Source organism: Arachis hypogaea, chromosome 1 (genome assembly GCF_003086295.3).
Source record: "Arachis hypogaea cultivar Tifrunner chromosome 1, arahy.Tifrunner.gnm2.J5K5, whole genome shotgun sequence".
In the NCBI taxonomy this organism is placed as follows: Eukaryota; Viridiplantae; Streptophyta; class Magnoliopsida; order Fabales; family Fabaceae; genus Arachis; species Arachis hypogaea.
The window spans coordinates 3,547,541-3,565,797 of NC_092036.1; the positions used below are offsets into that span (position 1 = coordinate 3,547,541).

Genomic DNA, 18,257 nt, shown 5'->3' on the forward strand with positions numbered 1-18,257 from the left:
CGAAGAAGAAGAAGAAGAACGACGGAGCTTATCACGTTGAATTCAATGCAGATCAATAATGAAGAATGCGAGCAGAGAAGAAAAACGTGAACAGAGGAGAATGATGAATTTTATTAGGTTGAAGAAGAAGAAGAGAACAAAAACGTGATACGTTATATGAGGCGCGTGTATAACAAACGACTGTGGGATGGGAAAACGCGTGTGTGTAGGAAGTTACTTGGATAACATCCATGTATTTTTTACATAGATGTAGAGCTTTTCCTGCACTACACATCCATGTAACCATGTAACCAAGTTGGTTCAATCCCAAATAGAGTCACGCGCATTATTGAGAGTGAAAACACGCTCCCGCTCATTATGAAAAAACGTTACTTCTTCCTGAGTTCTTCTTCTTCTTCTTCTCTGCTCGCGTTATAGGCTTCACCGTTCTCCTCTGCTCACGTTTTCTTTCTTGTTTTTGTTCTTCTTCTCTAGTCGCGTTCTTCATTATGGATCTGGATTTACTTCAACGTATTTAGCTCTGTGGTTCTTCTTCTTCGTTTTCTTCTTTGATCTGGACTTTTGAATTGAAACAATGAATGAATCAACTTCAAAATCTGTTGAATGAGTGCGATTTGGATTATTCTTCCGAAACGCATCACAATAATCTTAAACATTGAACAAAGTAAAAAGAGGCCACCAAACCGAACAACTTTCATTTGGTGAACCGAACTCACAAAAGTCACTGAACCGAACAATGTACATGTGGTGAATAAATGGTGATCAACTTTCAATCAACAAGAATAGTATTTCTCCATGCAAAAGAAGTACTGAATAGAGTAACAACCAATTTCAAAGTCCTAATTACACTATCCACTGAACTGAAAAAGAAGAAGAACCTACGAGCGCATATTTGAAAGAAGAAGGAGGAGGAGGAGGAGGAGGAGGAGAAGGAGAAATACTATTCTTGTTGATTGAAAGTTGATCACCATTTATTTACCACATGTACATTGTTCGGTTCGGTGGCCTTTGTGATTTCGGTTCACCAAATGAATGTTATTCGATTTGGTGGCCTCCTTTTACTTTGTTCAATGTTTAAGATTATTGTGATAGCATGCAGCAATCATTCCCTAGTTGTCTCAACGTAATAACCTCATTCAACTGATTTGAAGTTGAATCATTCATTGTTTCCATTCAGAAGTGTAGGTCGAAGAAGAATGACGGAGCTTATCACGTTGAATTCAATGTAGATCAATAATAAAGAATGCGAACAGAGAAGAAAAACGCGAACAGAAGAGAACTATGAAGAAAAAGGAGGAAAACATGATACGTTATATGAAGCGCATATATAACAAACGACTGTGAAGTGGGAAAACGCACGTGTGTTGGCATGTATTTTTTACATGGATATATAGCTTTTCCATAAATATTAAGGATTGAAATAATAGTTAAGCGTTTTGTTACATGCCAAAGCGAAGTAATCACGGTCAAGGAACTAATTAACGTCAAATTTTACTTTATTACAAGTACATCTTACAACTTAAAGTCTAATATCAGCATTTTCCTAATGGCATGACAAGAATTTTCTTTTCTTTTTCTTCTTGACTTGATGGCAGGTGTCCTACCATAGCAAGAGCTATATATATATATATACGAATTTATGAGTGTGTTTAATTAGTTTATATTTTTATTTTTAAATGTTTGTAAAAAAAATAAAAGTAATACTTTTTTACTTTTAAATTTTTACAAAATTCTAAAAACTGAAAATAAATTTAAAAAAATGAAAACACAAAAATTTTAATACAAGAAAATTCAGGTCAAACAATATGTTTTTCACCTTTTTAAAGTTAAACGCGAGACATTAACCCTATAAACAGTGATGGATATAAAAAATATAGGTGATGAAGTCAAATTTTCATAATTATTTTTAATGATTAAATTTAATTTTATGACTATATGAGGTCAAATATAATAATAACTAATATATGCATGACTTCGATATTCCCTGTACGTAGCTAGTATTTTCTGCCGATGAACAAATCTTCCCTGATTTGTATTAACTTTATTAAGTTAATTAATAAATTAATATATTGGATCATCTAGGCCTTCAAAATTCAAAGGTAAAAGTCCAAAAGCTTGCATTTGTCAATGAAAAAGACATGGTGGTGGGTTAAGTCACGTTACAATGCCAAAAAATGTTGAAACATGTGAGAAGACTCTGCAAATGGTCTTATAAAGGTGAACAAAGTGATCTCGATTTTCATGCATGCGATTCTGAGCTCATCCGTTGTACCCTCAGAGTTGAAAAAATTGGTTTCTTGCAAAGATTTTGTTATACATAAATCAAATTTTTTTTTGTCCATGGTATTTTTAATTTGACATGTTAATACTGTTACAGATCTAAGTTTTATTTAAAAAATTGATACTGACTAATAAATTATTATATATATAAAATAATATTCAAACTCTTAAATACTTATTTAAATGAATGAATGATTCACAAGTCGATCAACCTTAAGTTGATTTATACATAACTCAAGTTGAACCCTCTCACTCGTTATTTCACTTTGTTGTTTTCTGTTTAATTTGTTTTTCAACAAACCATCATTCACGGCATGATATTATTAATAATATTATTTATGTCATCATTAGAATGACAAGAATTTCTCGTCATCCGTGTGTCATTATTTATTTTGCTGTGATTTTATTCACTTTTCATTGGGTCTAATTTTTTTTTTAAGTTTTTGAATTTCCTGATTTTTCCTTTTATTATATGTCCATTCATACCCTATGTTTGTGAATTGTGATAAACATTTTATGGCCCTCTCAAAAAAATCGTTGTTATTATCATTATACTCCTATAGTCCAAATTTGTGGCTCTTTGTACCTATCCAAAGATGAGATTTTTTTGTTTTTAAAATTCGACTATTTTAGTGCAAATGGATTAAAAGAGAAAAAGATCAATCCAATTATATATATATACATACATGACAATAGTATAGAAACTCTGTTAAAAAAGGTTATGAAACGAGAGTAGATAATTAGGAAGTTTACTTAACAATAACATTGCCGAATTAGAGTGAGGAGAATTATAAAATGATAAAATAAGAGATTGATTATTATTAAATTTATAATTTTTTATTATATGTGAGTTTTATTATTTTTATTTAAAAGTAATTAGATTTTAATTTTTTTTAATTTTTTTAGTTTTAGAAAAACTCAATATATATATGATAAAGTATTATTTTTATCTCTAATATTTAGAATACATTTTAAAGTTGTCTCTAACATTTAAATTGTCTGGTTTAAGTTTTTAACTTTTCAAAATTACCTTAATAATATGCTGACGTAACAGAATTGACAGGAGAATAACATTGAAACAATTTTAAAACGTTTGAAATTTAGATATAATGAAAACGTTGGGAATAAAAATAATGCATTACTTTTAAAAGAATTACCAAATCAAATAAAATAATAGTTGATTTTATGGAACAAATTGCATTACGAATTAAAAATTTTTACTCATACTGTAGAATGACTAGTAGATAAACTTTCAGAAAAAAAAGCATGATACATATATAATAAAATATAAATTATATATTTTTGTCTCTAATGTATGTACCGAATTTTTTAAATAATTAATTTAATTAAATTTTATTTTTAACTTTAAAATAAATTTAATATTTTATTCTTCAATAATATTATTTTTTTACTTAGATAATTATTCAGTTTTTTAATTTTATCCTTAGTAATGTGATTAAGAGTAAAATTAAAAAAATAAATTTATTCAGAAAAAAGTAATGTATGTGATAAGAATAATTTACTTAGATATAATTAAAAAATAATTGACTAATTATCTAATATAAAAAATTAATATTATTAAAAGATAAAATTAAAATTTAATTAAATTAAATATTAAAAAATTAGTATATTAGAAAAAATATATAATTTATACTTTATTAAATGTACCATGTTCTTTTTTTTCACAAATTCAGTTACTAGTCATTTTACAAGCATTTCATAATAAGTAAAAATTATTAAAAGTAAAATTAAAAAATTATTTAAAATAAAATAATGAATTAAGAGTAATTTATTTAGATGTGATTAAAAAATAATTAAATAATTAAATAATTATGTACCGTAAAAAATTAATATTATTAAAGGATAAAATTAAAATTTATTTTAAAATTAAAAATAAAATTTATTTAAATTAAACATTAATGAAGTTTAGTACATTAGAAACAAAAGATATAATTTTATACTTTATTATATATGTATCATCCTCTTTTTTTCCTTTCTGTTAAAAACTCACTTTCATTTTCTTTAATTTGGTAATTCTTCTAAGAGTAATGTATTATTTTTGTCTTTAATGTTTTCATCTTATTTAAGTCCCTAACATTTCAAAGTCGTCTCAATGTTGTCTTACCGTCAACTCTGTTAACAAATCACTAACGACACATTACACCACATCCGACAAATAGCAGCGCTTGATCATCTGTTGAAATATAGCGTGCGGCTAAATTTTTAGCAGCGGTTAATAGTAACTATGCAAGTATTGTTAAAATTAAAATTATATTTTTTATATTTTGATAATATTTTTTACGCAATACTTTTTAAAAAGTGTTGTTTAAAAATAAAAAAACCATTATTTTAATTTTAGCAACACTTTTAAAAACACTATAGCCACTGTAACTATATAAATCTATCAATTTAATCCTAATATAACTACACTAAATTGATAAATTCTCATAAAATATTTATTCAACGTCTAATTAGATATGCTAGATGTCATGTATGATGTGAATTATCGTTTAATATCATCAATCGTATACGAAAACTATTAATTGAGTGACTGAAGGACGAAAATGATTAATTTATAATATTTGAAGGACCAATTTAATTGGTAAAATCTTTCAAGGACGAATTTAAAGAATGAATAATCTTTTAGGAACTAATAATTTAACTCTCTTTCTCTCATACATGACGATTTGTTGTCGATATAATTTAAAATAGATAATTAGAAATAAAATATTAAAATCGACCACCAAGCCTTTTATATTTTAGTGACGATGATGAAGAATATATTTTTTCTTTATAATCGACGGATATGACGTTTATTTTAGTGTTTAATATATCGATACCATGCTGCTATCGATAAATTTGGACGATCCAGATCATTTTTAAAAAGCAAATGGATAGTGTAGATTTAATTTATAAAATATACGGGTAGGGTGTTCTTTTTTTCCTAATTAAAGTCGACGAAACTGCCATCGATTTTTATCAATAAAAAATGATTCCAGGGTACACTTCTCGTGCCTTTGGTTTTACCCAAATTCATCATTTTACCCAAATTTTTTCGTTTCACCACTTCTCATGCCCCAACCCTCCTTCTCTGCCATCCCTCTGTCACACTTGTGCTGCTTTCCTCCATCACACCCGCACCACCATCTCTAGTTTTTACATTATTGATACTTATAATAGTTTACCAATCATTGTATATTTATTGTAGGAAATATTTGAAGAGCGCATATTTCAGACTAAGCAAGAGTGGTAGACTGCTGTAGAGACTGTAACTAATCTATTGTTTGTCTCTGAAAAAAGCATATGGATTGAGACAGTAAGTGAAAAACGAAGAGGTAGCGTATATGGCATGAGTGAGGTAAGGAACTCTTCTATGGTACGACCTCGAGTTAATGGGCCAACCACGACTACCAGCACCGATATTTGGATCTTAGAGAGCGGATCACAATACTCAATAGGAAAATTGAACAACATGCCGCTAAATAGAGAACTTGAAGACTGCTACCAAAGGGAGAAAAGAGAGTGACAACAGAATGTTAAATTCTTGCGTGAGGATCTCAACACCAGTAATTCACAGATGGATCAGTTTAGTCGTCAACTCAGCAGCTTGACTGAGTATATGAGGGTGATAGGTCCTAGTAGTTATGGATCACATGTCCCCCTACCTCCTCTTGTTACTTTTTTCAAGTTCTCAAAGAAGCACAACCCAAGGCAAACGACCCCTTCCTATTCCGCAGCCACCAGGATAGTCACAAGATTTTTCTCAAATGGAGAATGATCTCAACGACTCAGATGAGGACTATTTTTACGAATACAAGTAGGGTTATTTACTTTATTTTGAATATTTTGTATTAATAGTGGATTTAGAGGAATATTTTGTGTTTAGTTATTTATCTTGTCTTGAATCTTTATGTTAGAAAATTGTTTATTATCTTGATAAATTTGTAAATTCGTTATCTAATATTTAGTATAAATTTTATTTATATAGTTAAAAGTTTATTTGTTTCATTATCTAATATTTAGTATAAATTTTATTTCTATATTTAAAAATTTATTTGCATTAATTATCTACTGTTTTTAAATGAAAAAATTAATTACAAAATATGGCTATTAAAATTAATGGCAATGTTATTTTCTAATTTAAAATAGACAAAACAAAATAAAAAATAGACGACCAAATTGTCAATACTTTAACAATAAAATCGACGACTAGTTCGTCAATTTTAATAAATCAAATATCGACAGGTAGAGTGTCGCTTTTATTAATATGTCAAAATCTTAAATTTATATTATCGACAAAAAAAATGTCGATTTTATTTAAAATTTATAGTTGGTTCAATAAGGTATTGATTTTATTAGATTTTTGAAAAATCGACATATTTAAAAGCGGCACACTAGCCCGTCAAATTTTTTTTATCAATTTCTAACATTATCAACAATTTTACTGTCAATTTGGAATCAATTTTGACCGTATTTTTTGTAGTGTGTCTCTACATATATAAGTTCAATTGACATTACATAAATGAAATATCACATCGACAGGGTAAGTGACTCTTCAAAATCATCGTAATAAAGAGTCCTTACCAATTACTATTTCAAAGACTACACAAAAAATGTTGAAACATAAAGAGAGAAGGACAACGATTGCATATATTATTGCAGACTTGGAGACTACAGAATTAATTAACAATTCATGGAGTCTTTCAAATTTGACATCAGCAGTGACATATTTGCAAAGAAGAATCATTGATGGATTGATTATTTTATCTAATTGAAAAAGAAACGTACGTACTTGTCAATGCAATATATTGGGTTGTTCATACTGTCAATGTCCAAAGGAATAATAATTTGGGTTTTGACGGAAACAAATACGGATGATCTCAGATGTTGACCCAAATATATACAAGCTCCTTAAAATTAAATTGCAATATTATGGTCAATTGCATAATCATAAAAGAAAAGTACCCTATCAACTTGCAAAATATAGCATGAAATAAAAAGGGACATAACTTTTTTTTTATAAGTGCGTGGTTTGTTTAGAATTTTTTTTTTGAAATAAAAGAAGCTCAACATTGTAAAGTGGAGCAAACAAGCCAAACAACAAGTATTACATGAAAATACATAATATTCCTGTCAATTTCGGCATTGCCATCAACAATCAAAAGGATCACGATCGGTCCATTTATTGTAGCTCAGAAATGACCTCCTTATTATGAAGTCAACACCTGCTTGGCTGCTTCTTATTATTGAAGATCTTAACATTACGTTCCACCCAAATGTTCTAAATTACTGCAAAGAACCCAGTCAACCACCTTTTCTGCTCTTGTTTTCGCTTATGCCAACCAGTCCAACTCTCAAACAGTTCCCTTATGGTAGTGGGAATAGCTTCACCAAAAGACTGCAACCAACTGCACCACACTTGCCATGTTAGTTCACAGAAAAAAAATAAATGTTTGACCGATTATACCTCCTTGTTACAGAGTACACATATGTTATAAGTTGGCATAATAACGCCTAACCTACTCAACCTCTTCTTGGTATTAACTCTACCCACAAGCACAAATCATCCAAAAAGTTCAATTCTCGAAGGTACCACTCCTCTCCAGACTGAACTTGTAAAACTGTAGCTCGTGATCTCAGCTGACAAAGTTTTCGATTGTAGAACCTGCACCACAGATTTGGTAGAAAATACCCCTTTACAATCAAACTTCTACACTATATGATCCTCTTGACCATCTGCCAACTTCACCGGTCTTAGCCGCTCATGAAACTGGTTGACAAGTCCCAGCTCCCATTGGAACAACTCTCCATATCTACTCGAACCTATCCCAAAATCCACACTCCCCTATCATATATCCTTGTTGGTTTGAAATAAAAAAAAGTTATGAAAAAGTCAGTTTTAAGGGCTCACCTTACAGCCAATTATCTTTCCAAAATAGAGTGCTTATTCCATTTCCTACTTCCATCGCCAGGCCAATAAACATTTTATTATGTATATATATAATTTATAAACTACTTATTTTAGAAAATACTCAACAGTCAAAAGATTTTTTTTTCTTTTAATATTAGTGAAGAAGGCTAGAAAATAAATCAAGACCCGATCTATTATTTTTTTTACTAAATATATAACCTCGTTAAGATATGTATTATTTGACCTATGGACTTTATACAATTCAGAGTTGATTTTCCTTTTGCATGATAGTTGAATTTTGAAGTATCACTTTTGAGAAATGATCTAGAATCAATCAACGGATGAAAAAACAAAATTATTTTCAGTGGACATAGTTGAAGTGTAAGGTTCTATAAAAAGAGATTAACGGATTGAGATAGAGGAAAATATGAAGAATAAGGCAAGAACTAATAATAATAACAATAATAATAATTCTTTGATTTATTGATATTTAGATGTCTCACTCGTCACCGTGGACAATATAATTCGAAACTATTTCAAATGGAAAATTTTTTTTTTTACCAATGAGTTATAGCTCAAATGGCATAATTTTTCTATACTCATTTAAGAAGTTGTGGATTCGAATCTCTCTATTTTTGGTAAAAAAAAAAGAATTTTTCCTCCAAAAATAAGTGTCATCTCCACCCAGATTAAGAAATACAATGATAGTGAAAACTAAAAAGAATTTTCTAGTACCAAATGACTATCTCACACTATATAAATGAGGAAAAAAAACTAACGAAATATTACTAAATTTTTTTAAGTATTAGAAAATAATAGTGAAAATTTTCTAACACTTTGGTGCAGTAACAGCCAGAATTTTAACACTAGGATACCAAATTCTTGTAATTAATCCTTTTTTTTTTCTCAAAATTTATAATTTTTAGCTTTAATTTTTTATTATAGTTAACTTATTAGTGTTGGAAAATTATAATTTCTCTAATTTATTTATAGATAATACATATAATTGATTATAATCACATTAATTATTTCATATTATATATGATATATAATATATAAGTGATCTCAGTTATTGTTATAAATACTAAATTGAATAAGTGTTATTATTTAATTTGGATTTAAATGAACATAAAACAAAATATTCTATCTTACTTGGACCTTCAGGAATTAATAAGAACCAATAGTCAAGTATAAATAGAGTTTTAGGATTTTGGTTTTCAATATTCTAAAATTACTTTGCAAGTTACAACTCTTACTCTATCAAAGAGTTGTTGTTTAATCTAAAATAAGAATTCGATAGAATAAAACTCTTTCAATTATGTTCACGAATTTAGAAATGCTTTTGTACTTTCAATTCTTTTTTTAATGATGTAACATAAATAATTTTGAGGGTTAAAAAATCTATGGATTTCTAACAATTAATATTTATAAAATTAATGTTTCAAAAATTAAAAATAGATGAATTTATAATAAAAATATGTTTAGTAAACAAGGAAAAAAAATCAAAATATAAATAATATATAAAAGAAGAAGATGAAAATTTTTTTTGATGGCTTTTATCTTTTTAAGCGAAGAAAATTTTACTATATGTTGTAGAGTTTGAATTTCACTTATAAATCATTTAGAGAAGTATTTTCTATTTTTCAAACAATTTACATGGCATGAATAAGTAAAACTAATTTTACACTTATGAAAAAGGAATGAAATATCATTTTACAGTTTTAGAATGTTAACAAATTTACCAATAAATAAAATTAATATTTAGATACTTTTGTTATACTATTTTGTAGGTATAAAACTAATTTTTTTATTTATTATTAAATTTATTAATATTCTAAACTTATAAGTAAAATAGTAGGTTATTCCTATTTGGTGTGTAATAAATAATTAAATATAAAGTTTGATCTCACCGTTTTTTATATAAACTTTATTATTTATTGTCTGTGTTTTTTTTTTCTCTTTTTCTTAAGCGTGGTAGTCCATGGCTCCATGTATGCACTCTGTTAGAATATAATTAGAAGATCAATTAAGATTATTTAGTATATCATAATATTTATTATAGGAGATTACGTTCTTATTATTACGATTCTCTTAATGTCTATAAATACCTTTTATATTATATCATTTCACACAACTTAAATAGACAATTTAAATATACAATTTAAATACACTTAATAATATACCATCCTTTTTTAGTTTAGTCTCTTATTTCTAACACACCCTTTTCAATTTTCATGCACCCATGCCTGCATATATAGGCGCATATTTTTTGTTTTAGCTATATTCTATAAACACATCATATGTATTTTTAAGTAAATAACATTCTTGTTTTGAAATGTCAAACTAAAATTCATCCATATTTTGTGAGAAATGATCTCTAAACATCCAATGATGCCGTTCTCATCAATGCCAGTATTCACTGTCCATAATTATATTTTGTTCTGTCTTCGCTCTAATATCTAAATTTTTGTTTTCATTAATGTACCAAATTTAGTGTTGTTATATAGAATGAGAATGTTGAGTGTTCTTATAGTTTTCTCACGCTTATTTATATTTATAACCAAATTTTATATATAATTCATTTTATATAAAAGGTAATAATTATATTTAATTCATATTTATAATAAAATTTTATAAATAATATATTAAATCAAATTTAAATTTATAATCAAAATACAAAATCAAATATAACATAATGCGATTTTTTTATGTTTATTGAAAGTTTAATTGTCATGAAATGAATATAATCGCTTATAATGTTTCAACTTCTACAATTATATAATTAAAGAATCAATGCATTTTTAAAAAGAAAACTAATATATTTCTTTTAAAAAAATTTATGTATACATTTAATTTTAATTTTAATGTTATTATATACAACTATTGATTCAATTTTTTTATGTATTAAATATGTCTAAATTTTTAAAACTAAACCGAATCGTCCAAATCGATTAGATAACTGAATTTATGTAAAAGGTGGAAAAACCACTAATCCTGGAATATTCTCCCTCCTTCTCCCTCCCAACCCTTCTCCTCGCCAGAGGTCTTCTATTTCAGACCCTCACTAGCATTCAATATCCCCTTACACAGTCACACTCACCAGTAATTACCATTAGCATCCCTAGCCACGACATTGTGACAGACAGAGCGACCATCGCAGAAAGTCTCTGCTGCTTGGCCTCTTCTCGTCGTCGCGATGGTTTATTTGAAACTCTTCTCGTCGTCGTCTACTCGACCTTGTTCTTCAGTTTTATTTTTTGTATTATTTTAAATTTTGTAATTAAGTCTCATTCAAGACAAAGATATTTAGAGTTAATAAAATATTTAAAAAATGAAAGAACATTTAGGTTTAGAAATTTAATTTTTAAAAAAATATTTTATTAATTTTAATATTTTTAATATAATAGAAACCTATTTATTAAATTTAAAATAATATAAAAATTTAATTAAAAAATTTTAAATTATAAAAATTGAATTATAAATTTAATAAAATTATAAGAATTAATTAAATAATTTTATCCCATAAATTAAAATATAAGATCTTATGTCTAAACCTAATGTTGTTCTTGTAACTTTTATATATTTATTTATATTTTGGATTTTATCTTCTATAGGTTAATATTTATCAAAGATTCAAATAAAAAAGCCGAAAAATTTGGTAAAACAAACAAAACCTCAAGTTTTGCCAAAAACATAGCAAATATATGATCAGAATTTATTCAGCCATGCATAAAAGAACAATGGGGTTAATTTTATAAAAAAAATAAAAATACAATGACAATTAAATTTCTAAAAGTTTCAATTTTTTGAAGAAAAAAATATTAATTTAGTTTTTCGCTATATCAAACAATAGACGCATTATGTCTTCTTATCAATTCATTAGGTAAAATTTAACGGTATACTTGTATGTACCGTTAATTAGTATGACACTATGATGTATTTATCATTAATTACTATGATGTGTCTATTTATAAAAGATTGTTATGTAGATAACAACTTTTAGAGTAAAATTTTACCTGTTTTAATGCTATTTAGACAAACAAAAACCAGCAAATAAATGCTATATAAAAACTCAAAAGAATTCATTGTTCTAAACTATATCGTAGATAAGGAAATATATGAGTAATTCCCTTTTGTTTCATACTATCCATTGCTGGAACATACATGTCCACTGTTACTATTGTAAAAAATCTAATTAATATATTTTTTTCTTTCAAAATCCATTGTTACTATTGTGAAGGACCTAATAATACTTATTTTTTCAAAGACTAATTAGTCCAAAATTAAAAATTTCTAAAATCTAATTGTTATTTTACTCTAAAAGAAATTAATAAAAATTTATTGAGTGGTGTAACAATACAAAATAGTAATATCCAAAAAGCCACTCAAAAAAACCAAACCAAACCTGACCAAATAATTATGGCCTAAAAGTATAACAGAGAGTGTACATGATACCTAATTACTTTTAACCCAGGGATTAATTTTAAATAACCCCATCTAAATCATCTAAAAAACAAACCTTTTGGCATCTTTCTATGAGTAAAATTTATAGCCGTCTTATAATATTTGTTACTAAGTTATTTTTACTTGTTAGTTCCACCATTCAAACTGTCTCTTCAAGCTACACAGGTTGTCTTTTGCCTAGAATTATTTTAACTCTATTTCCATGTAATGTGTTCCAAACTTATACCATGGCTGAAATTTCATTATCTACCGGAAATGCAAATGGACTTTCTGGGAGATTCAATCCTTCACAGCTGCACAAAATTAAAAAATAAAAAATAAAACTAAGGTATAAATGTTAATAGTTAATACTAATAAGTGCAAAAGATGTATGATAAATATTTGACAAATTGAAACATACCTGTCCTGATCAGTATAGTTAGGTTCTGTTTTTGTATATCCAGATTTGTCAGTTGAAGCATAACTACTGGAGGATCCAGTGGACTGATGATTGAAATGATCTGCAAGCAAGTATGAATTCATTTCAAATAATATGAAATGAAAGAATTAAGCAAATATGAAAAACAAGTTAATACAGACCATCAGGAACCTTTAGCTCCTCCATGTCAAAGCCAAAATGGGGTGAATTCGACATCCATTTTCGGCCTAGCTGTAACTCTGCAACTCGTCTTCTTTGGAATTCAAGAGCATGCTCCTGCTCTTCAATGAGGAATCTCCTCAGGCCTTGAGGGTTACCGCATCTTCTTGGAACTATCAAAAGATCCTGTATTAGATGCAATGTAGGAGCTTTCTATAGTCTAATTAAAAATTTTACTTGTAAGGAGTAAAAATAGATTTATAGTCTAATTAAAAAATTTTCGTTAGGGAGGAGTGTTAGGAGACATCAACTTTTCTTATTTGTAACCATCAAATAGCCATCAATGATGATTTTAATGGTGTGAGATTTGTATGAGATTTCATCCAATGACTCACTTTTTTTTGCTAGTTAGATACTGGTCAGAATTTAATAAAATTACTGTCCCTAGACTTTTCCATTTTGTAATTGGACTATAGACCCATTTTTGTTCCGTACACTTTCGTGGCTAAATTGTTTCACTATGACCATAAATCAAGTACAAGAAGAGGCGAGTTTATTGTGTGAACCAAACTGAAAATATCATACTCACTTGTAAGCTCTGCATCCAGACCTACATAGCGAGACGAATAACAATCAGGGTGCTCAATCCTCTCTACGTACTTCCTGCATTCAAAATGAAACGCATATTGCATTCAAGTGATGAAATTAACACTACTTAATTAAGGTAATATTCATGGTTAAATATTGATACATAATAGATAATACTAGTAGTAGTAACTATCATTGTCAATGTCACATTCTGCTCTAAGAACATAAAAATGTGAATAACTCAATTTTTGGTTCGAGATTATGGTAGGGAGAACTAGAATATGGAATGAATGGCATGGAGAATCTTCTTAAGTGAAATTTATATATAATTATACAATTAAATAAAGATTTTGTAGAAAAGTAATAAGTTGTCATTTGCAAGAAGAGAATTTGAAGGCATAAAACTAAAATCAACTTCTAATAAAAAAGGGATTGGTTGCATTTTACATCCCTAAACTTTCGATTATTTGCATGTTAGCCTAAAAATTTTAACAATGTGTAAAGTGATTCTATGAACAATTTGCAATTTTTAAAATTTAAGAACTTAAGTGCACATGCTATGAAGTTTAGATAACTTGAAGATAAGGAAATGAGAGTAAGAGTAGACAGAAGGAAGAGACCTATCAACTTTTGGCTTCTCCTTGTAAGGTTTTACAAGCACCCTAGAGCCACGAACATAATGGGGATTTCCCTTTTCCAAAATCATTTTAACAGTTTCTGGTTCAACAAAGGTCACAAATCCAAACATCCTTCTCTGTTGGCATGGAATCCTTACATCTTCAACACTCCCAAAGGTGCTGCTAATAAAAGGAGAAACATTATTAACCAATTTGAATTTGTTTACACAAAACAGATAGATGTGAGAAAAACGGACACATCCTAAAATTCAATTTACTTGAAGTAGTTTGAAACATCTTCCTCTGTGAAAGTGCTATCAGCTGGAAATGTCAAATATATTTGTCTTGACGCACTAATATTTTGACCAAACTCTCCCTTTCCTATGTATTTTGGAGCATCTTCTGCCAAAACCACTGCGTGCTGCCCATGAGGCCTATTAATCAACCATCAACAAAATTAAATTATATTATATAGTCTATACACATTACTAAAATATCAGTGACAATATCATTTTTCAGATCATTATATTTGCAAATCTTCTATAATGTTGGCTACATATTACCCAAAAAAAAACTACTAGCCACCTAGTAGACCTCTTGTCAAAAAACAAAAACGATCAAGTAAAGAAAAACATAATACATTATTGATTAAAGGGTAAAGTATATAATTTGTTCTTAAAATTTGTTAAAGGTTTTAAAAATATTTCTAAATTTTATTTTGTTTTAATTTTGTCTAACAAAATTTCAATTTACATCAAATATATTATGGATAGCTAATTTTTTTAAACAATTTAGGACTAATTCAATAACAATTTTACAAGAATAGCTTCTTAAATAAATCAGACATAGTTGTCATGTATTATTGTTGAATTAGTTTTAAATTTTCTGAAAATTTAGAGCTTGTTTGGACACCATTTTTAGAAAATATCTTTTTTTTAATGATTCTTTTTTAAAAGATATTTTACAAAAGTAAAAGTAATTTTATGTTTGGATATTTCATGTAAAAAAATCTTCTTATTTATCAATTATATTTGGATAAAATAAAATAAAAATACTTTTTCGTTCATTTATTATGTGAAAAATATTTTTTTAAAAAAGATATAAATTGTAATTTCTCAAAAAAGATGTTTTTTATTTTTTTAGTATTTTTATTTTTATTATTATAAATTTACCAAACACACTAAAAAATAAAAAAAATTAATAAAAAAAATATTTTTTTATCAATTTAATAACGTCCAAACAAGCATTTAATTGTTAAAATATATTTAATATAAATTGAAACTATCCAAAACAAAATTAAAACAAAATAAAATTTAAAAATATTTTTAAAATTTTTAACAAATTTCATAAACAAAGAATATATTTATCCCTTTTAAAACAAGGTTCACCATTTAGAGTTTTTCATGTGACAACAATGCTATTGGAGTAGATGTTAAATGTTTACATATAAAAAGAGTTTGTAGAATAAGAATTGACCTGTCAAATACGCGAATGCAATTCTTCCATCTTGCAAGAAGCTTGGTCAAACTATAACCAGACTTACCATGTCTCTGGCTCTCAGTAAGATAACCTTCAGCCTGCAGTACCTTGTTATACTTCTCATAGTACGCCATTGGAAGCGAAGCAATCGATATCGGGCTTCCTTTTCTTGATTTCAACAGCTCCACGATTTCCGACTCCAAATTCGCCAAAGACCCTGCCGAAATCACTTGATCCCCCTGAACCGAAGAAGAAGAAGAATAGTCGTAGCTTCCGTACATCTCGTGGCCAGCCTGTCCGTGATAATAGCGACAGCTGGCTCCATGCTTGCAATATCCTTTGTTGAAATAGTGACAGGTTTTCACCGGAAACTCGTTCGAAAACCTCCTTCCGCCTCTTAACTTGCAAGGCAAGGAATCTGCAATGTAGTAATCATTTGCCATTCTTGTTTCGAAGATCTCGAACTGCTTCTGAAGCTCCGAGAAAGAGTGATGATCCCAAGAAGGAGAGGAAAGTTGGAGGGTGATTAAGTGCCTTAGATCTGGAAGTGTGGTTAGTCTTTGGAATTCGGTTTTGGCTTTGAAAGCGACTTCACGGATCAGGTGGTCTGGGTATGAAGCCAATTTAATCATCTGTTCCTCGCCATGTTCTTGAACAAGGAGGTATCCAATTATCTTTGTGGCATGCTCTGGTTCGAATTTTTGAAGCTTGTCGAAAACAATTCTCGTGTACTCTGATATATCCATTCCTTGTAGCATTTTCACTGCAACAATTTTGGAACAAAATATTAACAATTCTGCAACAATACATTCTACATGAAATTGTAAAAGTAAATTAAATCCGGAGCAATTAAGTATCTTTTAAATATTGTATTTTATTTGATCTTTACAAAAACAGAGAAATTAAAAAATAAATAATTCTCCTGATTTTTTTAATAACTGATACATAAAAGTGAATATTTAAATTAATTAAATAATAAAAAATATTTACTAAAAACTACAAGTTAAAAGACAATCAGCATTTCTTTATTCAAAAATGATAAACATTAAATCGAGATTTTAGTTATTCTTTTTAATAATATTTTTTAAAAGATTTTTTTAAAATTCTTTTTATAAAATTTTTTTAACGAAAAGTAAGAATTATTTTATGTTTATTAAAATATTTTAACCAAGCATAATAAAACAGATAATTTTATCAAATAATAGATATCTATTTCCTAACTAAGATATTCAAACAGACAGATTTGTCTCATTATTTTGTTTGCGATCGGAGCAGAAGAAAGGATTTTTTTTTTTTTCTGCTAATTTGGAAATAAGTAGAACGCATACTGAGGATTAATCAAATGGCAAAAATTAGAAAAATTTATGCATCAAACATATATGTTCCCTCCAAGTGAATAGTCAATTTTACATGGCAAATCACAACATTTACAACTCAATAACACATCAATCATAACACACCCTTCATAAGAAAAGCATCCTGAGCAAAAGAAAAAAAAAAGCATGTAAATAACCAAAATCTTTTAATCTACATACCCATCAAACAGCAGAATGAGATTAAACCGTATGCAAAGAGGTCCAAACACAAATCTTTTGAACGAATGTTTTCTCTCTGAATGAAGAAAGTAGGAAATGGCTTTTATTTATAGTTAAATTTCGTAGAGAGATATCATGCTACCAAAAAAGGCAAACACAAGGATGATTAAAAATTATTAAAATCCAGAGACATGCAAACACCCATATTATATATATATTTTTTTGTGAAAGTAAAATAGTTGATGATAGTAAAAATTAAGGGGAAAAAAAAGGAGACTAAGAATTAACACTTTTAGTTGATGCATGTGTTATGTGAAACTCATCATTACTTTCTGCAGTCTAATCACTATTCTAAATTTGGTTCCTTGAATCCCTCTTTGTAAATACAAACAGTTGTAAAGTAATCACAGATTTCAGGCAATATTATCTGCATAATCCTCGATGACCTTTACTGCTTCTAAGAATTACCCCGATTACCAAAACAGCCATGAATTTTATTAAGTTTCAACATTACGTTGTTATCATCATCATCGTTATATTATTATTATTATTATTATTACAACAGATATATTTTTCATAAATATTATTTTGACACTAATATTTTATTAACAGTGACTATATCTGTTCTTTGGATTTTATTAATTTTAAAAAAATCTAAATACGACAGTCAATTAAGAACAATGATATTCTCCTCCATGTTTTTATTTAGACAAAAATACATATTTTCCTTTGATCTAAATTAATTTTACGGGCAAAAACTAATTTAATGTTATTTTATTTAATTTAACATTTATAATTTTATACTT

General features: G+C 27.8%; 1 protein-coding gene across 1 annotated transcript; it reads right to left on the reverse strand.

Moving 5' to 3' along the window:
• Positions 1 to 12,495: 12,495 nt before the first annotated feature.
• LOC112789710 (zinc finger CCCH domain-containing protein 18) lies at positions 12,496 to 16,715 on the reverse strand. The gene is made up of 7 exons (XM_025832114.2): positions 15,914 to 16,715; positions 14,716 to 14,871; positions 14,441 to 14,617; positions 13,822 to 13,895; positions 13,235 to 13,405; positions 13,056 to 13,155; positions 12,496 to 12,948 (listed from the first exon to the last, which is right to left on the reverse strand). Exons 1-7 carry the CDS (start codon positions 16,672 to 16,674, stop codon positions 12,876 to 12,878), a joined length of 1,512 nt encoding a protein of 503 aa, XP_025687899.1. The 5' UTR covers positions 16,675 to 16,715; the 3' UTR covers positions 12,496 to 12,875.
• Between the last annotated feature and the right edge of the window lie 1,542 nt (positions 16,716 to 18,257).

Coding starts and splice junctions, on each gene's coding strand:
- LOC112789710 (XM_025832114.2), bottom strand. CDS start 16,674: ATGCTACAAGGAATGGATATATCAGAGTACACGAGAATTGTTTTCGAC. Junction 14,872..15,913: donor TGCATTCGCGTATTTGACAG/GTCAATTCTTAT, acceptor GTTGATTAATAG/GCCTCATGGGCAGCACGCAG. Junction 13,406..13,821: donor TCTGGATGCAGAGCTTACAA/GTGAGTATGATA, acceptor ATCTTTTGATAG/TTCCAAGAAGATGCGGTAAC.